The 24764-nt window shown below is 37.7% G+C and overlaps 1 protein-coding gene across 3 annotated transcripts in view; it reads left to right on the top strand.

Moving 5' to 3' along the window:
- Positions 1-24764, top strand: part of ATAD2B (ATPase family AAA domain containing 2B) — a 230279-nt gene that overhangs the window by 133165 nt on the left and 72350 nt on the right. For 2 of the 3 annotated variants that reach the window (XR_004428482.1, XM_033176395.1), the window contains exons 20-22: positions 3409-3544; positions 5822-6018; positions 9072-9231. Coding sequence is in view for 2 of the 3 variants with exons in the window: in XM_033176395.1 (XP_033032286.1) it covers positions 3409-3544; positions 5822-6018; positions 9072-9231 (493 nt within the window). In the remaining variant the exon portion in view is untranslated. The remainder of the gene's footprint in view (positions 1-3408; positions 3545-5821; positions 6019-9071; positions 9232-24764) is intronic. The other variant, XM_033176396.1, reaches the window with a different exon arrangement.

Genomic DNA, 24764 nt, shown 5'->3' with positions numbered 1-24764 from the left:
GCTATTATTAAAAAAAAAGAAATTAACAAATGTTGATGAGGATGTGGAAAAATGAGAACCTTTTTGCATTGCTGGTGGGAATGTAAAATTGTATAGCCACTGTGGAAAACAGTATGACGTTATCATAAATATATAATTGGCATATGATCCAGCAAATCAAATTCTAGGCATTTACTCAAAAGAATCAAAAGCAGGACTTGAACAGGTATTTGTACACCCATGTTCACAACAGCATCATTCACAGTAACCAAAAGGTGGAAACATCCTCAGTGTCCATCGATAGTTGAAAGGATAAACAAAATGTAACATATACAATGGACCATTATTTAGCCTTAAGAAGGAGGAAATTTTGATGCATGTTGCAACATGGATGAAGCTGGAAGACATTAGGCTAAATTAGTCATAGGACAAATTTTGTATAATTCCTTTTATATGAGGTTCCTTAGAGTATGTGTAAATGGATGATAAGCATATGAAAAGATGCTCATTATCAGTCATTCAGGAATGAAATATCACTGCAACCCACTAAAGTATAGGTTGGGGCAAGAGTTTTTTGCCATTAAAAGCTGCAAAAAAAAAAAAGTGCTTTTACACCATCCTAATAGCTAGAATCAAAAATACACAATACCAAGTATTGGATAGGATATAGAAGCTGGAGTCCTTATATACTACTGGTGGGATTGTAAATAGTGCAGCCACTTTCCAAAGTTAAACATAAATTTATGGTTTGACTCAGCAATTCCACTCCTAGTTATCTACACAAAAGAAATGAAAACATACGTTCACAGAAAGACATTTGTATGGGAATGTTTCTAGTTGTTGTACTAATTCTAGTAAAAAGTGGAAACAATCCAAATGTTCCTTAATTGGTGAATGGCTAAACAAAATGTGATGAAATACTATTCAGCAATAAATGGAATGAAATACTAATACATACTACAACTTGGAAAAACCTGAAGTATTAAGTGACAAATGCCAGGCATAAAAGACTATCAGTTGTATGATACGAAATGTCTAGAAGAGGCAATTCACTAATTCACTAGAGACAGAAAGCATTATCAGTGGTTGTTAGGCTGGGACATGGGAGTGGGAGTGGGGATTGACTGCAGATAGGCATGAGGAAACTTTTTGGGGCAATGGAACTGTTCTAAAATGTGCTTGTGATGGCTGCACAACTGTAAAAATTTGCTGAACTTTATTGAACTCTTTTTTCAAAAAAAGTTTAATGATAAATACTGCAAGGTGTGCCTAAGTGCGTCTGGGAAATTTAGGGAAGGCATCACACAGAAAGCATCAGCTTGAGTGGTGCATTAAAGAAGGGGTCAGGAATGAGTGAATAGTATGTATCACAACCAGTGTGAACCAATGTGAAAGACAGCATGATTTGTTCTGGGAATTATGGAAGACTTGTCTTTGGTACAGCATGAGGTTTGAGGCTAGGGCTGTCAGAAGATAAGGTTAAGAGTGAACTTAGAGAAGTATAATTTATCCCACTTATAAAATGTTGGATTCAGAGATGTTGGTAGTAACCTGGTAAGAATATCCATGGATTATTGTAGGCCTGTTCTTGGTATGCTTTTGTATTCATAAAGTGTTAACATAGTTTTGAAAGTTATCAGAGAGAATAGTTAAAATGAAATGTTTTGCCATTCTTGAACGAAATCATGGTACGTCTAGGATATTAAGTTCTACTTATTTTTCAAGACCCAATTGATGTAAGTGATTTCTGCTACATCTTGCCTAGAGTCTTTTCATCCCTTGCAAGATCTCTTCTCTGTGTTTTGCTACCTCTGTTATAGTACTCCCAGCATAGTATCATAATGCTTTTCTTCTGAGACTCTAAAATCTTTGACAGCAGAGAACAAACACATTTTCTTTAGTTTTGTAACTGCAGTGTCTGGCATGATGTTTGGCATACAAAACATGTTCAGTAGTAAACTTACTTCCAGAATTTTCAAAGAAAGGCCAGCAAAGCATAGATTAAAGAGTTGGAGGGAACTGTGCATGAAGGTAGTCTACAAAAGCACTGGCAGGACACAAGGTGAAATTTTATAAACTTAAATGATTTGACTTTAGGTTGAGATAAATAATTCCCCATCCAGTTTTTGAATTCTGATGTTTACCTTTCATTGTTTCTTCTTTTAGAATTTCAGAGCTGGAAAAGGCATTTAGAATTTATATAATCTAATTTTCTTTGTTCACTTTGTTACCTTAAGCCAATTACTTAAATCTGTCTAAGCCCCAGTTTCCTTGTCTGTAAAATGAGGAACTAATACTTACCTCATTGTTATAAAGATTGAATGACATAATATTTATGGAATTATTAAGGGTTCAGTTCGTAGGCTTAATCCAGTAAGTGGTTAGAAATGACAAATTCAATGAATTATTCAAATTTAGACCACAAACGTGTGGCTAAATGGGCAAGAATATGATGTCTTTGATTCTAATCCATATTTTCTCAGTGTCATGGTTGGTATATCTTTCCATACTAGTGACCTTCTCCCTTTTTTTATTTGCAGTTTCCAATTTGATTTGGGCTGGGTAACAAAATCACAAGGCAGTACGTGCTTATTAGGCATGCTAAATACCAGGCACTGGGATAGGTGTAGGAAAACAGATGAATAAGAAGTGATCTCTGTTCTCAGGGAGTGTGGTGTCTAGAAGGTAGAAAGTAGACATTCTAGAAAAACCATAAAAATTAAATACAGTGTTTAATGCCATAGTAGACAAATTTGGATGAGGTAAAGAGGATTTAAACAGCATATCTTGGAAGGTGGGCACCTGGGGTCAAAGTCTGAGTAGGTAAACAGAAGAGGTGAGTAATCACCAAGTGGATGGAGCTGAAAGATATGAGAATAATTGGCTTAATCTTTTTGGAGTGTGTCATGGAACATAAACTAGACCAGAGGTATGGTTTATTTGCAGTGGAACCAGGATTCCAGAGATTACAGTGAAATAGACTTGGTAGGGAAAGAGCACAGGAAGGGAAGTCAATGAATAGGGAATACAAAGAAATATGAGGATAAGAGATGGCAGTGTTAACATTCTTCCAGCTCTCTATTATAGATTCTAAGTAATTACTTTTCAGCTCTTATGTAAAAGCCCTTTGAGATTGTTGCCATCTGTTACAACCAGCTATCCTTTTTGCTATTATCTGATGACTCTTACTCAATATATAATATCATTCATTAATGACTTGGGCAACTGGACATTCTACCATTCCTGTTTAGCCCATGAGGTTGAACCCTTCAACAGCATAGCCTAGGACTAGGTTAACTATAACCCCATGTGAATGGTCTGTGAATATTGAACATGATACTGGAAGATGAAGACGTTGCAATTTGGTATGATATGTAAGCTTTTAATTCTTTATATATTTAATGTCTTTGTGTGTGTGTATATGTGTAGGTTAAATGTATCTTTAGAATACAGTATGAAGAGGTCTTGTATATTCAAAGGCCTATTGAAGAAGACAGAAGAAAATTTTTTCAAGAATTGATTCTCAATCAGGCATCAATGGCTCCACCACGAAGGAAACATGCTGGTAAAGTTTGTAAAGCCTTTAGGAAAATGGGGGGGATGGAGTTAAGAAATACCCTTTCTTGGAGTCAGTTTATTTTAGCCCTTTTTTCATGGAAGTGAGGAGAGTTTATCAGGTTCTGTTTATCTTTAGATGACATGTGGAAGTGTCCATTGTGTTCATCTGACTTGAGATTGGGAAGTATAGCCTTGTTAAAGCTTTACTAAATAGGACTTCTTCTTATGACTTCAACCACTTCCTCTGGTAGATTTCACATTATGGGGCTCAAAAAGTCATAGAAAAAAGTCTTCAATTCTCCTATGTTTTAGTCACAGTAAGTACCCAGGACTTGAACTGGCAGGTTGTGAACACCAGGTGTTGTGCTCATTACTTTTTGGGCCATGGTAGATTTGATGGGCTGGTTAGAACATTTGCCATTTCTAGTTTATTTATTGATTGACTTTTCAGAGACTTATTTAGGACCCATTACATTTAACGTTTTATTCTAGCCATTTGAAAATCTATTCTGGCTTTGTTTTAAGTGTTAGATTTTTCTTGGGTTTGGACTCAATAATTTTAGACTCAAGAATTGAGCTTTAAGAGGTACCTCAAGAATTTGTCAGATTTCAGTTCCTTGACATAGTAAGGGCTGCATTCTAAGTCATTCGAAAGAGATTTCATTTTCCTAATCTTAAAGATGTGTAAAAGATAAGATCTACTTGCTTAATCTTTCAGCCTCTTCTAGGAAGTAACAATCCTGTTCGGTAAAAAGTGTTAAGGCTCTTTACCCTCGTTCCATCTTTTATGTTTCTTAGAGCCCTTCTTGGAGGATACTCAATACATTCCCCATCCCTGCCAAGTCCTTATTTTTCCATATTATTTTTGCTTTGTTTTTCACTGGTTATATTATGTAACATTTTAATAATTTTATTGTTCTTTAGTGGCTCCTTTCCAAATTTTATTGGTGTTTTAAAAATGAACACCTATCAAATTGCTGTAGTTTTGGTTTTTTCCCTCCCAAAACCTTGGGAAATTTAATATGTAAATTATGCCTTATTTATGTTTATTTTGTTGCTTCCTGTTAATCTAAATATTTCATTATGAAAATGATTCATTTCAGTCTTTCATGCTTCTAGATATATTTTAATCTCATAGATTTGAATTTTCTGTGTTTACCGTTGATATTCTTTTTCAGTTGTTTCTGTTGACTTTCAGTTTTCATCTTAGGAGCTATTTAGAAATCAGTGAAAAATACTTAGAATTTTAATTCTGAGCTTTAGCGTGATATCAGGGAAGTCTTAAAATTAGAGAACATTATAATTAGGAAAGTTAATACTTTACCTTTTAAGAAGATTTTTGGTTTTTCTTAGGATAGGTAGTGAGTACCATGGATTTTACATATAACACTTAGGACTGGTTTTCCATCTCCTTCATGACCGTGGAATTCCATTTTTTGTTCTTTTTTTTTTTTTCCCCTCCCTTCCTGCAGGTGCCATTCACTGTCCCTACTCTGTTGTACTCAGAATATGAGGTCAGGAGACCTGCCTAAAATCAGAATTCTTTTGGGGATAGGAAGGATCAAATATTACTTGCCCATTATAATTTTTATGCATATAAGGCAATCTCATTTTAAGAAGCAGTTTTTAAACAAGGTTGACTTGAGAAAATCAGTATGCAGTACTTTACTTGGAGATATTTGTGTTGATTTGAATTATTTCTTGTAAGTTATATATAAACAATATTTCAAAATCAAATTATTTTGTTTTTTAAAGGGGTCCTGTTGTGAGTTATTTTATAAAGTGAAGCTATTCCCTCTTTGTTTCTATGCAAATTTTTACTTGCTGGATTTGCATGTTTCACACATATAGTCATGCGCTGCATAATGACATTTTGGTCAACGATGGACTGCGTGTATGATGGTGGCCTTGTAAAATTATAATACTGTATTTTTACTATACCTTTTCTATGTTTAGATACACAAGTATGACTGTGCTACAATTGCCTACAGTATTCAGTATAGTCACATGCTCTCCAGCTTGATAGCCTAGGAGTAATAGACTTTACCATATAGCCTAGGTATGTCATAGGCTATACCATCTAGGTTTGTGCAAGTATACGCGTATGATGTTCACACAATGACAAAATTGCCTAACTGCACATTTCTTAGAATGTATCCCTGTTGTTAAGCAACACATGACTGTATTTGTAATTCTTTTCTTTAAAGAACATTTTGAGAGAATGCCAAAAAAGGGTCCTGGCCCATCATGTTGGAATCTTAACATTTTCTTCTGTTTTCTCTAGCTCTTTGTGCTATGGAAGTGCTTCCTCTTGCACTACCTTCTCCACCTCGTCAATTATCAGAATCAGAAAAAAATCGAATGGAGGACCAGGAGGAAAATACTTTAAGAGAATTGCGGTTGTTTCTCAGGGATGTAACCAAGAGGCTGGCCACAGATAAACGCTTTAACATCTTCAGCAAACCGGTGGATATTGAAGAGGTCTTGTTTCAGTAGTGTGCAAACAGTGAAGTTGAACTGGCTAAAAGAAAAAAATATTGACATCTTTTTTTGGAAGGAAAAAAAAGCAAAGGCATGGATGAATATTACCCCTAGCCTATAAAATTTTAATCCATGTGATAACTACCTATGTCATCAGCAAATATCTGGTGACTTTTGGATGAAATTAGCAACCAATTTATATATGTCCTCTTAATTATTATTAATCTTTGTGGTCTCTTACTCTTCGATTTAAGAAGAGGATTAAAAGTTGCCTTAGTCAAATATCCATACTAGACTATTTTTATTCCAGGATAAATTCTGCTCTCAAAGAGTATATTGGTGTTAACCAATCAATACCAGTTAATACTGGCATTTCCCAAATGATGTTTACCTCATCAAAAGAGGTAGCTAAAAACCTGAAGTTTCTTTGTCTTTCATATTTTGGAAATGCCTGTGGCTGGGATGCTGTTTGAAGTTAAAACATCCTGTGCAACTAAATTATTTTTCTTTCTAAGGGTTTTCTCTGCTCCCAGTGGAAAATTTCTCACTTTATATGTGTATTATTTTGTGTGCTTGTGGGAGCATGGTTTGTGATGATGAGAAAAGAAATTTTCCATTTGGGAATCAATACTGTCAACTACATTTTCGGTTTTTGTTTTATCCTGGGATAATGTAGTGTGTGGATGAACACAGTGTAATCTTTACTGGCCTCCTTCTTATAGTTCAGACTCCATGTTTGAACAGCTTTGGTGTTTTTAGTTTTTTATTTATTTCTTTTTTTAAAAAAATAATTGAATTATGAGTGATTCAGAGTTTAATGTCGTATCCTAATTGTGAAATCTGTGCTTTCGGACCTGAGCGGATTCCTTTGAAACCATTACCTCATCTGTTGCTGGGAAGAATGAGCTAGCATTTACATTCTTCCCGCCCCCGGCAAGTCTGAAAATAAATACTTTCCCCCCTTTTTGGAATAAAGAGACTGATTTTATTTGTACCTTTATCCACAATACACTGTTTTTTCTATTTGGTCCTCTTATCAACCTTGTAGGATCATTATTATTATTCTTACTTTGCAGCTGGGGAAACAGACTTGTTGGCAAGTGACATAGCCAAGACTTGAAAGTTTTTTAAAATTCAAAGCCCACATTCATTATTATAGCTACTTTATATTTTTCCAACAGGATAACAGGACATGCCTAATTTGCTTTTTTAATTAATAAATATCCATTTATATTTGTGGGAATTTCCCCCCCCCATAGTGTTTTTAGATAATCTTAAAACTATCAGCTGATTAAAAAATTATTTTAAATAAATGTGATATGGGTGCGTGCCCTTCCTTCCACTCCCCTATTTGGTATATTTGGACTCTTAACATTTCTTAAAGGATAAGGGCTTGCCCCCACCTCAACCTCCCATGCTGAGAGTAAACCAGTTTTGCTTTTGCTCAGGAAAACTCTTTTCTTTCTAATCAGAAAAGATTTGTCAGATTTTCAAATGCCATCTGTAATAGTTTTATAAATGATGGTAAGGTAGTACAAAGGGATAGAAAATGTTGGTCAGATAAATATTTTATTTAGGCTTATGTTTCTCTTGTTTTCGCCTTTGTTTTTCTTCTCAGGTTCATTCAGCTCTTAAGCTGAAAACATAGGAGTCTCTGGGAAGGATAGAGAGGGGGAAATAAGATAACCTAAAACTAAAGTTTTTATGTAACTAATGAATTTCAAGTGTCTGAAAACTTTTATCAAATTCCAAAGCAGACTGCAGAGAAAACAACACTTTAGAAAATAAATGTTAAATTTAAAATTAAGCATAGGGTGGTAACATTTATAGTCTTTAATAATATACCTTTTAGAGTGCTTTTTAGTTTATAAAACAGTTTCCACTTGTACACAGGTATTTGTGTCAAATACCAGAACTAGGAATCCAGCTAATGTCTTCTGAGGTAGTTTGTTTCAGTATAACTCTGCTACTTCCCTTATAGGGAGATTGACTGGTTTTTCAGCTCCTAAAGGGTGAAAAATGAATTAAAACACACATACACTTCTACTTAATATTTTTTATAAGTAATCCTAAACATTAAAAAACATATAAATTACGTATACGTGCGTGCGTGTGTGTGAATGCATAAATTTAAAAATAATGGTATCGATGCCCTCTGAAACTATGAGAAAACTAACCCTATGATCATAGAGCAGAACTTAACCATCTCCCTAGAAATCTTTCCTGGACTAATTTTAGACATTACTCCTAAGACTGATTTTATAGCAAACCTATTTACTTGATTTGAGATTTGCATTGGGGAAGGCAGTAGATATGTAAGTTGCTAGCACTTTCTTATTGGTCGGGGATACACAATTTATTGGGCAAATCAAGACTTAATATCTCTTGTTTAGGGTTATCTCACAGAAAATCAGCACAGAAAGCAGCATGTTTGTTTTTGTTTGTTTGTTTGTAGATTTCTTTATACCTAGGGACAAATCCAGCAAATCTCATACTGGTTAGGAAAACTATACTTAATTTTCTTATGTAATTGACTCTAAATGTTTGTGATGACTCTAAAGGAGTGGAAAATACTTTCCATGAAATAGTTCACTCTAGAAAACTGAAAAAGAAAATTTTTGTTGAAAATTTAAAGAGATTTATCAAAATAACTTATCTCATAGTATGAAAAGTCTTTGCTTTTTATTTTCCTTTTCTTTTTCTTGAAGTCACATTTATTGATGCTCATTGGGTACTTTTGTCCATACATTCTCTTCTCAGATATGCCCAAAGGATTAAAAAAAAAAAAAAAAGACAGACATGGTTTCAAATTTTAAGAACAGAAACATTTCAGAGTTGGTTTAGGTATGACTTGGAAACTGAAGCTTTCATGGAAAGTATGGCAGATAGTAACTTTGGTAGCATAAATAGCCCTGCAGTTTTATCTTTATAAATTACTTATTTGATATTTAGATTTAATTTTTAAAGAACTTTGTGTTTATTTTGTGTTTTATGAACTGAGATGATATGAAAAACCAGAACTAATTTTTATTAAAATATCTTATTTGTTTTAGGTTTCAGATTATCTTGAAGTAATCAAGGAACCAATGGACTTATCAACAGTGATAACTAAAATTGATAAACATAATTACCTGACTGCAAAGGATTTCCTGAAAGATATTGACCTTATCTGTAGCAATGCTTTAGAGTATAATCCAGACAAGGACCCAGGAGGTAAGGATACATAGGGCAAGGTTTCCCTTGATAATCAGTCAGAAGACAGTTTACCGTTTAAATACTAAGTCATGCCTATGTTCTAGATAGATTAATTTTCATGACCTGTTGTTTTTCAAAACTTCTTAATAAGAAACTGATAGTCTACATAAAAATAATGTGTTTAGAGAATTGTATAGTTATAGGTATTATTTTCAGGGGTTCGTTTCTTCATTTACGTTCTACTTTTTATATTTACATTGTGATTTGAGAATTTAATTGAAAATTTATTAGTCAACAATCACAGTGCTGATAAACACTGAGAATTTCGAATTCATGGGAATCCATGATGGGATAAGTTTATGTGTCAAAAGATCCTTTTATGTAGAATGTTATCTGTTCTTTTGATTGTTGGTATTTTTATGTAATTATTTTATTCCTAATCCATCCTGTATTCAAGTGTACAGTCCCAACTTTTGTTATATAGTTGATAACAGATATATCCTGGAAGACCACCAGGAGTAGATCTGCAGTGAAACAAGATGAGGTGATTTATTATACTGAGGGAGAATATGTGTCATAGGGAACCATACAAGATTTGGGCTTGTGTTAAGAGATTTTGGTTAGAGTATAAGGAAGTGGGGCTTTGCAGTGGATTAGATGCTATTGGAAAGTAGGAGTAATTTTAAGAACCTAGAAGGCAAGAAAATGGAGCAAGGCTAAAGCTATGATTGATAAAGAAAAAGCAATTGGCTGGGTGTGGTGGCTCATGCCTGTAATCCCAGCACTTTGGGAGACTGGGGCGAGTGGATCACTTGAGCTCAGGAATTTGCAGGCCAGCCTGAGTAACATGGCAAAACCCTGCCTCTACAAAAAATTACAAAAATCAGCTGTGTGTGGTGGTTGCGCACGTGTAGTCCTAGCTACTTGAGAGGCTGAGATGGGAGGATCACTTGAGCCCTGGAGGTTGAGGCTGCAGTGCGCTGTGATCATGCCACTGTACTCCAGCCTGGGAAACAGAGTGATAGCCCTTCTCAAAAGAAAAAGGAAAGAAAAGGAAAAAAAAAGAAAAAAAAAAAGAAAGAAACAGCAGTCATTCATATTAGTCAGGATTGTGTTTGGTCATTGACTATTATTATTTATTTTTACTTTTTTGAGATGGAATCTCCCTCTGTTGCCCAGGTTGGAATACAGTGGCATGATCTCAGCTTACTGCAACCTCCGCCTCCTGGGTTCAAGAGATTCTCCTGGCTCAGCCTCCCGAGTTGCTGGGATTACAGGTGCCTGCCACCGCATCCAGCTAATTTTTTGTGTTTTTAGTAGACACCGGCTTTCACCATGTTGGCCAGGCTGGTCTCAAACTTGTAACCTCAAGTGGTCTACCTGCCTCAGTCTCCCAAAGTGCTGGGATTACAGGCCTGGGCCACCACGCCCAGCCTGATTATTGTTTTTTTTGGTGGTCAGGACAATGTTCATGTCTTGTCTGTGTTTAGACATGATTAGACAAAGTGGTCTAATTTTTCTCTTGACCTGTCATGGGCACAGGGTGGCCTTGTCTGATATTAGTGTTCTGTGAAATTGTTTATGTTTAATTGTAGTACCCTGAGGCGTAGCGGACAGTGCCAGGCCAACTCCTGGCTGTCAGGAGCCACTTTTTGCTTTTTCACTCTATTGAGAATTCTATTTATTTGATAAGTAATACTAAAAATAAAATGCTTCTTGTTTTTAAAACATTCATTTAAGTTTTTGTTATCTAAAGATAGTTGGAATATAATTTTTGCTTTGTTTTGTTTTTTGTTTGAGACCGAGTCTCACTGTGTCACCCAGGCTGGAGTGCAGTAGCGTGATAGCGGCTTAGTGTAACCTCCGCCTCCTGGATTCAAGTGATTCTTGCGCCTCACTCTCCTGAGTAGCTGGGACTACAGGCACGTGCCACTACGTCCAGCTAATTTTTGTATTTTTAGTAGAGATGGGATTTTGACATGTTGGCCAGGCTGGTCTTGAAGTCCTGACCCCAGGTAATCTGCCCCTCTCGACCTCCCAGAGTGCTGGAATTATAGGTGTGAGCTATGGCACCTGGCCGGTGCTTTGTTTTGTATCTGTATTTTGAGGCAGAGCTTCTCAACCCAGGCCATATGGTAAAATGAGTTAGATTTCTCAGTTTCACATGAAATTAGGTATTTTTTGCTTCAGTTTCAACCATACTAAATCACAGATTCTATAATGGGAAAAACTGCAATTACTTTTGCACCAATCCAGTAATTTCCAAGTTAGGAGGCAGAATAAAATTTTGCGTAGCTGGACTTTGTATGTAACAGTTTTTCAGCTTTATGTTATTTGCCTCTTGTAGTTTTGTTGTTTGTTTGTTTTACCTGTTTTTGAGTTATTTTATATAACACACACACACACACTTTTTATTTGGACACAGCATCTTGTTCTGTTGCTCAGGCTGGAATGCAGCTGTGTGACCTCAGCTCACTGCAACCTCTGCCTCCTGGGCTCGAGCAATCCTCCCACCTTAGCCTTCCAGTAGCTAGGTAATACAGACACACACCACCACACCTGGCTAATTTTTGTATTTTTGTTTGTAGAGAAGAGGTCTCGCCATGTTGCCCAGGCTGGTCTCAAACTCCTGGGTTCAAGTGATCTGCCCACCTCGGCCTCCTGAAGGGCTGGTATTACCCATGTGAGCCAGTGCACCCAGTTTATATATATCTTACAGAAAAATATATGAAAGTAGAACAAAGAAGAACATTAAAAACGTATAATTCCATCACTTAGTGTTTTTTCTCTGTTTCCTTCCCCATCCACGGATATACTGCATGTAGAATATATACATGCATCTTAGTTTTACTAAAATGACTAGGATTTTTGTAAATGTTGTCATTCCTATAATATTTTGTGAAAAGCTTATTAGTTAATGAATGTATTTCTCCAACATTATTTTAATCGTATATAGATCTCATATAACAGCTAATACCCTATTGTTGGACATATTAGATTTTTTAGTTTTTTCCTCTTTTGTAAACACTGATAAATATCTTTGTAATGCAAATTTTATGTTGATTCTTAATTATTTCCTTAGAATAAGTTCCTTAAAGTGAAATTTCTGGATCAAAGAATATGTATCTTTTAAGGCTTTTAATCTGTACTATTAAAATTTTCTCTAAAAATTAAAAAAAACTATACCAGCAGCAGACTGGGTGCGCTGGCTCACACCTGTAATCCCAGCACTTTGGGAGGCTGAGGCAGGCGGATCACGAGGTCAGGAGATCGAGACCATCCTGGCTAACACTGTTAAACCACACCTCTACTAAAAATGCAAAAAATTAGTTGGGCGTGGTGGTGGGCACCTGTAGTCACAACTACTGAGGAGGCTGAGGCAGGAGAATAGGATGAACCTGGGAGGCGGAGCTTGCAGTGAGCTGAGATTGCACCACTGCACTCCGACCTGGGTGACAGAGCGAGACTCTGTCTCCAAAAAAAAAGAAAGAGAAATTATACCAACAGCATCAGGGCCACTGTAAGCCAATATAGCAATTATTGGTAAGTGAGAGAACCTCCTTCTTCAGTTGGATGCCATCCTGTAACAGGATGGATAGTGAGGCATGGGCTGGATGTCGGCCCCATTTCACTCCCTTCCCTTGCTGGGGTCCTGTGTGAGGGTACAGCCTGCACAACTGTCTATGTAGTGGCTTTGGGCAGTGTGTACCTACACCTTCAGCCTGGTTTTCAAGACACAGAGACTGCTGTTATTGTATAATATGTAATGAGAATGTGGGCTTTGGATTCAGACCTAGGTTTTAGTCCCATTTCTCCTATTTCTTAGCTCTTTAACTTTGATCAAGTTAAGCCCTCTAAATTTTAGTTTCCTCATCTGTAAAATGGGGATGATAACAACATTCTTTAATTGGGGTAATTGTAATAATTAAATGAGAAAGTGTATTAGGTTGAACCTTATGAAATTGCTGTTTTCATATGGTTCATCCTAAATATCTTAAGCCTTTAGCGGGATAGCTGGGACATGGTAAGAGTTGCATAAAGGTTAGCTGTTGGTGTTTGTATTCTTATGATCATAATTATTTAAATTGTGCTTTAATTTTTTTATAAGTTGATTTCTTAGCGGGCACCTGCATATTTGCTCTAGAATGACCCTGTATACTTTGTCCTTATTACATTCCCTGGACCATACTTTAAATTTAGTTCATTTTGAAACAAATCTAAGAGCTGGTAGTGAAAATGAATTTAAGTGCTTAGAAAAAGCCAGTTGACAAGATCAATCCATATTTTTCCCCTCTAAGTAATTAGTTATAACCATGTTGATATTAATATTTTAAGGAAGAAGTAATGGTTTCTGGTGCATAATAACATTTTGCTACAAAATGCAGTTCCACAATGAAAGAATATGGCTCTGTCTCACAGAGTTAACACGGTACACTTGTAACTTTCTTCCTTCACTTGTTCTGATATAAAAAGTGGTATAGTTCAAAGGCATTATTTTGGCTGTGTTTAGATTTTTTTCATATCTTTCATCAAGCAACCTCTTTTTTTGTTTTTTCTTAGCAACAGAACCACTTGTTATATTCCAGAAAAACATCCTCAGGGTGTGTTGTGTAGCAAGTGGAAATTACATGAATGTTGTATTACGTTTACAAGTTCCCATGAGTATTTGGAAGCTTATAGTGTTCTCTTTTGCAGAACACTTGGCCATTTGGGGGAAAAACTAACATATACATAGAAGACAGAAGCCAGCATTTTGAAAGATATACATGGTGCCTAAGTGTTGACCCAGATTCTCTCCCTTGAGGATGATGGGAACAGAAATTAAATGATGGGAACAAGGAGAAATTGACCTGTGTTCTAAATGTGACCAGTATCAGATATTTGGCCCTAATTACTACACTATAGATACATGATATATTATGTTTGGCTCATCCCTGTTTTTGGTCTTGCAGTGCACCCCTCCTATATTCCCCAGGCCTGTTCATATGCTACATACCATCATTTGACTAGTTTTGCTGAAATTTTAGCCCTAATCTTTTAGTTTCCTCAGAATCTTCTATGTTGTACCAATTGTATAGGATTAAAGCCCCCAGATTCACCCAAATTTTGGAGCCCTCTGTGTTCTGCTCTTAATACATTTCTAAATTTATCTGCCATAGTTCTATTTCGTGAGTTGTTTCAACCAAACTCATTCGTTTTTCTATTAGTGTTTATGAGTACTATCTGTTAATTACTGAGCTGGATGCCTAGACTACAAAGATGACTATGACAGTTCTTGCCTTTTGGACCAAGATAATATATATATATCAGTGTTATGGTAGATCCATAATGCCTGCTGGATAACTACTATGTGGCAGACTTTATTCTGTATGTAATTGTATTAGCTTACTAGCGCTACCATAACAAAATATAACAGAAATTAATTTTCTCACAGTTCTAGAGGTTATCAATTCAAAATAAAAGTATCAGCAAGTTTGGTTTCTCCCGAGGCCTCTTCTCTTGGCTTGCAGATGGCGGCCTCCTTCTTTCTGTGTCCTCACATGGCCTTTTCCCTATGCCTGTGTGCCCTTGGTGTCTCTTGGTGTGTCCAAATTTTCTCTCCTTATAATCAGTCAGATTGGAACCCACCCATATGTCCTCATTTTATTTTAATTATCTTTTTAAAGGCTTTGTCTCCAAATACAGTCATATTTTAAGGTACTGGGAGTTAAGCTTTCCACATATAAATTTTGAGGAGATGCATTTCAGCCTGTAACAGATATATGAAACACAATCCCTACTATATAGAAAGTCATCAATTTTTAGAGATGATAAATACACTAATCAAATTATTGGTGATTGTAATAACAAATATTAAGATAAAGGGATATCATAGAGGTGGCAATCATGAATAATGTCTTAAGGTGCCAGCAGGTAATTATAAGACAGTATCATAAGGACTTTATTAGAAATATGTTACTGGGTTAGTGGAGCCCAGAAGAGAAGACACTACTTGGAGATTAGCAAGATTGGGAAGGGCATTGATTCCAGGCTGAGGAAACAAAGGTATGAAAACAACAAATCTGGAGAATAGAGTGCCTCCGTGGAGGAGTAGTGGGAAGCTAATTTACTTCTCTACTCACTGACTCAACATTTATTGAGCCTCTATTTATTAAATATTCTCTGTGTATAAATCCTGTTTAAGGCTAGAGATATACAGATGGTTAAGACACAACCTTGACCTTTTAGTATCAAATTTGGGATAGAGGTCAAGAGAGTTACCACTTGATGGAGGTTGGAACATCAGTTAAGATTTAATTGCAGTGGCTGCAGGGATTGACTGTAGAGGTCTTAGTGACCAACCATTTAAATATGGTGGACAAAAACCTAGAATGATCCTTGAGGTTTTGGTCTGGATAGAGGAAATCTGGGAAGGTAAACCAATGGAGGAACAGATTTATGGGCAGGATGTGAAATTCAATTTGGGACGTGTTGGTATGAGTTATATTTGGTACACCCATACAAAATGCAGACATTTATTTATTTATTTATTTATGAGACAGAGTCTTGTTCTGTTGCCAGGCTGGAGTACAGTGGCACGATCTTGGCTCACTGCACCCTCCGCCTCCTGGGTTCAAGTAATTATCCTGCCTCAGCCTCCCCAGTAGCTGGGACTACAGGCGTGTACTGCTGCACCTAGCTAATTTTTGTATTTTTAGTAGAGATGGGGTTTCACCATGTTGGCCAGGATGGTCTCGATCTCTTGACCTCGTGATCCGCTTGTCTTGGCTTCCCAAACTGCTGGGATTACTAGTTGTATATGTGGTTCTGGAGGTTAAAAGAAGTGAGCAGGAGATATAGTTGGGAGTCATCATTGAGGAGGAGTGAATGAGATTTCATAGACAGTGTGTAGAATGAGAAGAGAGAGGCGCCCAGGAGGGCCGCTTCTCTAGGAAATATGGGTCCCAGTTCTTGCCCAGTGTAAGTCCCAGTCTTATTCTTTCAGGACCTTTGTCAAATGTGTCGCCCATGTTTTTCTTTTTAAATCAGTTTTATTGAGGTATAAGTAACATACAAGAAAATGTACTTTTGAAAAGCACGTAGCTTTTGAAAGCACCTATATTTTTAAAATTTCACCTACCTGGCCAGGCGCGGTGGCTCACGCCTGTAATCCCAGCAGTTTGGGAGTTCAAGGTGGGCGGATCACGAGGGCAAGAGGTCGAGACTATCCTGGCCAACATGGTGAAACCCCGTATCTAGTAAAAATACAAAAATTAGCTGGGTGTGGTATTGTGCGCCTGTACTCCTGCTGAGGCAGGAGAATCGCTTGAATCCAGGAGGCGGAGGTTGCAGTTAGCCGAGATTGCGCTACTGCCCTCCAGCCTGGCGACAGAGCAAGACTCCGTCTAAAAAAAAAAAAATTCACCTACCTTTCAAGGAATACTAAAATGCTAAGTTCATGAAAGATTTTTCTGATTTCCTTCCAGTTGTAAGTAACCCCTTCATCTCTGAATCTCATAATGTAACTTTTCTGAGACGTTTATTCCTTTTTTACCCATAGTTATTTGTTTACGTATCCTTACCCCTTGTTTTAGACTCAAAGCCGATTGAGAACAGGATCTATATAGGCATCTTGTGTAGAGCATGTTCTTAATAAATGTGGACAATGAGTAAATGTTATTCATTATTCTATTTTTATTTTATTTACTTATTTGAGACAGAGTTTTGCTCTTGTTGCCCACGCTGGAGTACAGTGGCACGATCTCAGCTCACTGCAATCCCCACCTCCCGGGTTCAAGTTATTCTCCTGCCTCAACCTCCTGAGTACCTGGGATTATAGGCATGCGCCACCATGTCTGGCTAATTTTTGTATTTTTAGTAGAGACGGGATTTCACCATGTTGGTCAGGCTGGTCTTGAACTCCTGTCCTCAGGTGATCCACCCGCCTCGGCCTTCCAAAGTGTTGGGATTACAGATGTGAGCCTCTGTGCCTAACCTCTATTTTTAGATACTAACTCAAGGAATCTCAGATTAGGTAGAAATTATAAAATGGAGACATGGTAACATTATGTAGAAATATGCACAAATGCTAATAATATGTAAATATGACCTGAACCAGTAAATATAGTTAAAATTTTTTTTTTTATTTTTTGGTTTTTTTGAAGACAAGGTCTCACGCTGTTGCCTGGACCTGAGTGCAGTGGCATGATCTTGGTTCACTGCAGCCTTGACCTCCTGGGCACCACTGATCCTCCCACCTCAGCCCCATCGAGTAGCTAGGACTACAGCTACAGGACTTACCACCATGCCTGGCTAATTTTAAAATACTTTTGTAGAGATGGGGTCTTGCTATGTTGACTATGCTGGTCTCAGACTCTTCAAGTGATCCTCTTGCTGCATCCTCCCAAAGTGTTGAGATTACAGATGTGAGCCACCATGCCCAGCCAAATTTCTTATTTATGAAATTATTTGGGATGAAAAATCATAACATGAAGATTAGCTTTTCTTAAAAATATGGTTACTCTTAATAATTTTATTGAACAAAACCTCAGCTAATGTACTCTGGGATTTTTTTTTTCTTCATAATGAACTAAAAGTAAAAGTTTACCAATTACAAAAGAAACATCAACACAGTGAAATTGCTGTTACTTTCATTAAAGTAGTGCTTCTATTAATTTTATAGATACTCTTCTATATGTCCTAAGTAGCAGTTACTTTTTGCTGAAGACAAATGTAAGTGATAATATCTTTATTTTATAGATGAGGAGATTGGGGCTCAGAGAGGTTATATAATCTGTGTGCAAACCCACGGATGTTATTTGGCACAACTGAATGGATTGAGAGCTGTCTTGACTTCAAAGCCAGTATGTGGGGTTTTTTTGCTGTGCTTATGTAACTTGCAAATTTCATGGATTTGTACAATCTTAAAATCTTAAAGTATGAGACAGAGTAGAAACTCATAAATATGTAGTTTCTATTCCCACATGATTTTAAACCTAGAGTTTTAAGTGATGAATGAGTCTTTGAATCCTCAAACAAAATTATATTCATGTGCAGTTTTCAACTTTTATTCTCTTCTTTTTTTTCCCTCCCCCAAGATGGGGTCTCACTCTGTTGCCTAGTCTGGAGTGCAGTGGTGCGATCATGGCTCACTGTAGCCATCATAGCTGACTTGAGCCACCGACCTCCCTGGCTCAAGTAATCTTCCCACTTCAGCCTCCTGAATAGCTGGGACCACATGAGCCACCAAGCCTGGCTAACTTTTTAATTTTTTGTAGAGATGGAGTCTCCATATGTTGCCCAGGCTGGTCTCAAACTCCTGGCCTCAAGCAATCCTCCTGCCTCAGTTTCCTAAAGTGTTGAGATTACAGATGTGAGCCATCATGCCCAGCCATATTCTGTTCTTGTAAGGATCCAGTTCAAAAAGATTAAGAACCTAGGATTATCATAGACATCCCTTCTAGTTTTAATATTCTTTAAGTTTGTGATTATATGCTATGTGTAATCTTAGACACTCTTCTAAACGATGATTGAAAACTGTAATGATAGGCACATGAAAAAGCAATGCCCTGACCACGCACAGTGGCCCACACCTGTAATCCCAGCACTTTGGGAGACCGAGGTGGGCAGATCGCTTGAGCCCAGGGATGTGAGACCAGCATGTGACCTGGGCAACAGGGCAAGACACCATCTCTACAAAAAATACAAAAATTAGCCAGGCGTGGTGGCGCATGTCTGTGGTCCTATTAATAGCTGCTCAGAGCGCTCAGGCAGAGAGGATTGTTTGAGCCCAGGAGGTTGATGCTGCTATAAGCCATGATCATTCCACTGCATTCTAGTTTGGGTGACAGAGTGAGACCTTGTACCCCCACCGCCATCCCCCTCAAAAAAGGAGTGTCCCCTCTCAAATGCAGATTTTTTTTTTTTTTTTGAGACGGAGTCTCGCTCTGTCGCCCAGGCTGGAGTGCAATGGCTGGATCTCAGCTCACTGCAAGCTCCGCCTCCCAGGTTTACGCCATTCTCCTGCCTCAGCCTCCCGAGTAGCTGGGACTACAGGCGCCCGCCACCTCGCCCGGATAGTTTTTTTTTTGTATTTTTTAATAGAGACGGGGTTTCACCGTGTTAGCCAGGATGGTCTTGATCTCCTGACCTCGTGATCCACCCGTCTCGGCCTCCCAAAGTGCTGGGATTACAGGCTTGAGCCACCGCGCCCGGCAAATGCAGATTTTTTTTTAAAGAGTATATTCCTTGTCTTCCATACTAGTGGGAAATTTTTATAGAATTTTTTTTCTTCATTCTTTTTTCTTGCTTAATTTAGGGTAGTGTTGGGATAGAAGATATACTTTATAAAAAGCAGAAAGACCAATCATTGAGGTATTTTAGAGATAATATGCCAGATCCATGCCTTTAGATTTAATCTTACCTCTTTTTTAGTTTCTCTTCATTCAAGCCGAGGTAGAAAGCCAGTGGTGGAAAGTTGTGGTATTGCATAGGCTACACACATTGTATTGTTAACTTGAAAGTATAGCTACTTCTAAGGATGTTGACGTTCATTGTAGTTTTTTATTTATAGTAGCTAAAATTAGAAGCAATTTAAAACTTCCAAAAGGAGAACAATACTTTTGAAAAATTAAAGCACATCCTATTATGGATTGTTGGACAACTATTAAAGTTTGGTTTTCAAAGAGTATTTAAAAGACACCAGGAGACTTCTTCTTTTCTTCTTCAGGCCAAGATGGATTAAAAGGGACTCAATTTATTTACCCCCTCACATGAAACAATGACAAAAAAATGAACAAAGTATATTTAAAGAAAAACTCTTTGGAAGGCATTGGACACCAGGCAACACAGTTCAGTGATTCCCAAAAGATAGAAACAAGTAAGAGGAGCAGTGTGGTTGCCTGGAGACAATTTCCAGATACCAGCCCCAGGAGGAGCAACCCAGGTGTATTCTGGAGGTCCTCTGAATTGAGGAGCCAGACCTGGGAATCTGAAGAGGCCACAGTGGTTTGCGTTTGTAGGGAAGATTACCAGAAAGAAGAAAGCTGCACAGAGAGAACACTGCGGCTCTCTCCAGGACGTCCTACTCTAGTGTTTAACTAAGTACTGGTTAGTGCATATGTGTGAGAAAACTATCTGAGGCCAGAGAATGAGAGGGAATATTCCTTGAAGTTCACACAGGGGCTGCAATAGAGTTAGAGCTAATAAACCAACAAGGAGATAAAATGGAATCATAAAAAGGTATATAGTAATTCCAAGAGAAGTGAGAAAAAGAGGAAAAGGGGAACAAAGAACATATAAGACGAGTAGAAAATAAATAGCGACCATATCAACAATCACATATATCACATTAAAAGTAAATGCTCTAAACCAGGGGCCAGCAGACTATCATCAAGCTGACAGCCTGTATTTGTAAGTCAAATGTTTTTACTGGAACAAAACTTTTCCCCCCATCCCCGCTTTTCAGTTCAATGATAAATGATGTCTACAAAAAGCCTACAGTTCTCATCATACTAGTGATGAAAGAGTAAGTACTTTCTGCCTAAGATCAGAAACATGACCAGGATGTCTGCTCTTACCACTTCTATCCAACATTAAACTGGAGCTTTCAGCCAGTGCAGTAAGGTAAGAAAAAGAAAGAAAGGCATCCCTACTTCCAGAAAGAAAGAAGTAAAACTGTTGTTGTTCGTAGACATATGATGTCTACATAGAAAATCCTATGGAATATTTAAAGAAGCTGTTAGAACAAATAAGTGAAGTTAGGGTTGCAGGAAACAGGATCAGTGTGTAAAACACTTGTTTTTCTATATACTAGCAACAAACAGAAAATTGAAATAACATCAAAAAATAACATGAAATATAGGTAAATCTGACAAAAGGCATGTAAGTAAGACTTATACATTAAAAACTATAAAACTTTGGCGAGAAAAATTAAAGAAGACCCAAATAAATGGAGATATATGTCATGTCTTATGGATTGGAAGACTAAATATTATGAAGATGTAATTTCTCCCCAGATTGAACCACAGGTTCAACACCATCCAATCAGAATTCCAGCAGGCATTTGATAGAAATTGACAAACTGATTCTAAAATTCATATAAAGATGAAAAGGACCTAGAATAGTCAAAACAACTTTGAAAAATAAAAACAGTTGGAAGACTTAATACTACTTTATTGTAAGACTTATAAAGTTACAGTAATCTAGACAGTGTATATTGGCATGAAGTTTGACAAATAGGTCAATGGAATAGCATAGAGTCCTGAAATAGATGCACACATAGAGGGTCAGTTGCTTTTTGACAAAGATATAAAGTCAGTTCAATTAAGAAAGTAGATTAATTTCAACAGATAGTGTTGGAACAATTGGATATCAGCATGCAAAAAAAGACCTTTGTATACAAAAGTTGACTCACAATGGATCACATACCTAAATACAAGAGCTTAAAACCTATAGCCAGAATATTAAGTCTCAGAATTTAGTAATAACCCAATTTAAATAACGGACATAAGAGCTGAAGACACTTGACCAAAGAAGATATACAGAAGACAAATACACACATGAAAAGATATTCAACCCCATTAATCTTATTTATTTATTTATGGAGATGGAGTCTCACTCTGTCACCTAGGCTGGAGTGCAGTGGTGTGATCTCAGCTCACTGCAGCCTCCACCTCCTGGGTTCAAGTGATTCTCCTGCCTCAGCCTCCTGAGTAGCTGAGATTACAGGCACACACCACCATGCCCGGCTTTTTAAAAATATATTTTTAGTAGAGATGGGGTTTCACCATTTTGGCCAAGCTGGTCTCAAACTCCTGGCCTCGGGTGATCCACCCGCCTTGGTTTTCCAAAGTGCTAGGATTACAGGTGTGAGCTACCTCGCCCAGCCGACCTCATTAATCTTTACTGAAATGCAAATTAAGACCACAATGAGGTCAGGTGCAGTTGCTCATGCTTGTAATCCTAGCACTTTGGGAGGCCAAGGTGGGTGGATCACCTGAGGTCAGGGGTTCAAGACTAGCCTGGACAACATGATGAATCCCTATCTCTACTAAATATACAAAAATTAGCTGGGTGGGGTGGCACACACTTGTAATCCCAGCTACTCAGGAGGCAGAGAATGCAGTGAGCTGAGATTGTGCCACTGCACTCCATCCTGGGCGACAGAATGAGACAGCATTAAACATCTCTAAGGATCGTCTGAAACTGAGAAGACCATATCAAATATAATCAAGGATATGGAGTAACTGGAACTGTGATGCACCGTGGTGGGAATGTAAAATGGTACAACTGACTTGGAAAACAATCTAGAAGTTTCTTAGAATGTTTAACATGTATTATAGTCATCTCTCTATGTCTGCTTTGGAACCTGTGGATACAAAGGGCTGACCATACTACCTCATTTTATTTATTTATTTATTTATTTAGAGATTCTGTTTTGCCCTCACCCAGGCTGGAGTGCAGCGGCGTGATCTCGGCTCACTACAGTCTCCGCCTCCCGGGTTCAGGCAATTCTGCCTCAACCTCCTGAGTAGCTGGGATTACAGGTGCCTGCCTCCACGTCCGGCTAATTTTTTTGTATTTTTAGTAGAGATGGGGTTTCACCAAGTTGTCCAGGCCGGTCTTGAACTCCTGACCTCGTGATCCACCCATCTCAGCCTCCCAAAGTGCTGGGATTATAGGCATGAGCCCCCGTGCCCAGCCACTACCTCATTTTATATGAGAGATGTAAGCATCTGGGAATTTGATATCCAAGGGGAGATGGAGTCCTGGAACCAATCCCCTGCAGTTGCTGGAGAGCTGTACCTATCATTTGACCTAGCCATTTCACTCCTTAATATTAACACAAGGAAAATTAACATGTGTATATCCATACAAAGGTTTGTTCATCAGTGTTTATAGTGACTTTGTTTATAATAGCCAAAACCCAGAATTATCCCTAATGTCTACCAGCATGTGAATGGATAAACAAATTGTGTTACACCCATATAATGGATTAGTATTCAGCACTAACAAATAACGAAGTACAGATACATGCAAAAATAGGGACAAATAATTATTTTTGTGCTTAAATAATTATGCTGAGTGAAAGAATCCTGATTAAAAATAATCTTTGTGATTCCACTCGTATATATAATTCTAGAAAATATAAACTGATCTATAGCAAGAGAAAGCAGATCCTTCGTTGTTTGGGAATAGAGGGCTGTGGGGAAGGGTGAAGGGAGGAAGACCAAGGGTCACAGGAAACTTTTGGTGATGATAGATATGCTCATTGGCCTTTTTTTTTTTTTTTTTTCCATGAGACAGGATCTTGCTTTGTTGCCCAGGTTGGAGTGCAGTGATATGAACGTGGCTCACTGCAGCCTCGACTTCCTTGGGCTCAAGTGATCCTCATGCTTCAGCCTCTCAAGTAGCTGGGACCACAGGCATGCACCACCATGCTTGCCTAAGTTTTGTAGTTTTTGTAGACATGGTGGCTCGCCATGTTGCACAGGCTGGTCTCAAACTCCTGGGCTCAAGCAGTCCTCCTACCTTTCCCTCCCAAAGTACTTTGACTACAGGAACTACCACCTCCCCTGGCCCATTTATTATCTTTATTGTTGTGGTAATGTTATGGATGTGTGCTTATGTCAAAATGTATCAGATTATATACTTTAAGTATGAGCAACTTATATGTCTATTATGCTTCAATACATCTTTTTTTTTTTTTTTTTTTTGAGACGGAGTCTCGCTCTGTCGCCCAGGCTGAAGTGCAGTGGCGTGATCTCAGCTCACTGCAAGCTCCGCCTCCTGGGTGTTATGCCATTCTCCTGCCTCAGCCTCCCAAGTAGCTGGGACTACAGGTGCCCGCCACCTCGCCCGGCTAGTTTTTTGTATTTTTTAGTAGAGACGGGGTTTCACCGTGTTAGCCAGGACAATAGATCTATTTTTAAACAAACTTAGGGAAGTACAATATGTACTAAATCAGATTACAAAATCATTGTGTTTTTGTTCATAAAGAGAATTGTTGAGACACATATTCATGTGCCTATATGGTATCTCCATTGGGATATTTTTTAGGCATCTCCAGACTGAAATCCCTGAAGCTAAACTCTTTAATAATCTCTAACTTCTTTTCCTCCTTTCCTCTCTATTCTGGTTTTGTTCGTTTCGTTTTGTTCTGTGTGTGTGTGTGTGTGTGTGTGTGTGTTTTGCATCTATATAAATAGTATGTCCATCTCCCCGTTTTTCATGCAAGAAGCTAGGAAATCATCTTTGATATTTATGTTACCCTCTTATCTACTTTATCACCAAGTTGTGTCATTGAGAGCACATTTCGAATTTGTAATCTCGTTTTTCACCACTACCATTAGCCCAGTTCAAGTCATCATCCTCTCTGACTAAAAGCCCCTTGGTGTTATTCTTGACTCCCCTCAATCCAGTGATCAGAAAACAGCCACAGCAGATCTTTTCAATGATTTGCATTGCTCTTAGGATACAATCTAAAATCATTTTAATATGATCAGTTTCTCTTTTCCTCTTGCTTATTATGTTCTGACTACTGTTATAAATAAAGTTTCAGTGCTGCAAAA

Source organism: Trachypithecus francoisi, unplaced genomic scaffold, assembly GCF_009764315.1.
Source record: "Trachypithecus francoisi isolate TF-2019V2 unplaced genomic scaffold, Tfra_2.0 Lachesis_group17, whole genome shotgun sequence".
In the NCBI taxonomy this organism is placed as follows: domain Eukaryota; kingdom Metazoa; phylum Chordata; class Mammalia; order Primates; family Cercopithecidae; genus Trachypithecus; species Trachypithecus francoisi.
Note: the sequence above shows the minus strand (reverse complement) of the source record. Positions and strands in the feature narration are given on the sequence as shown.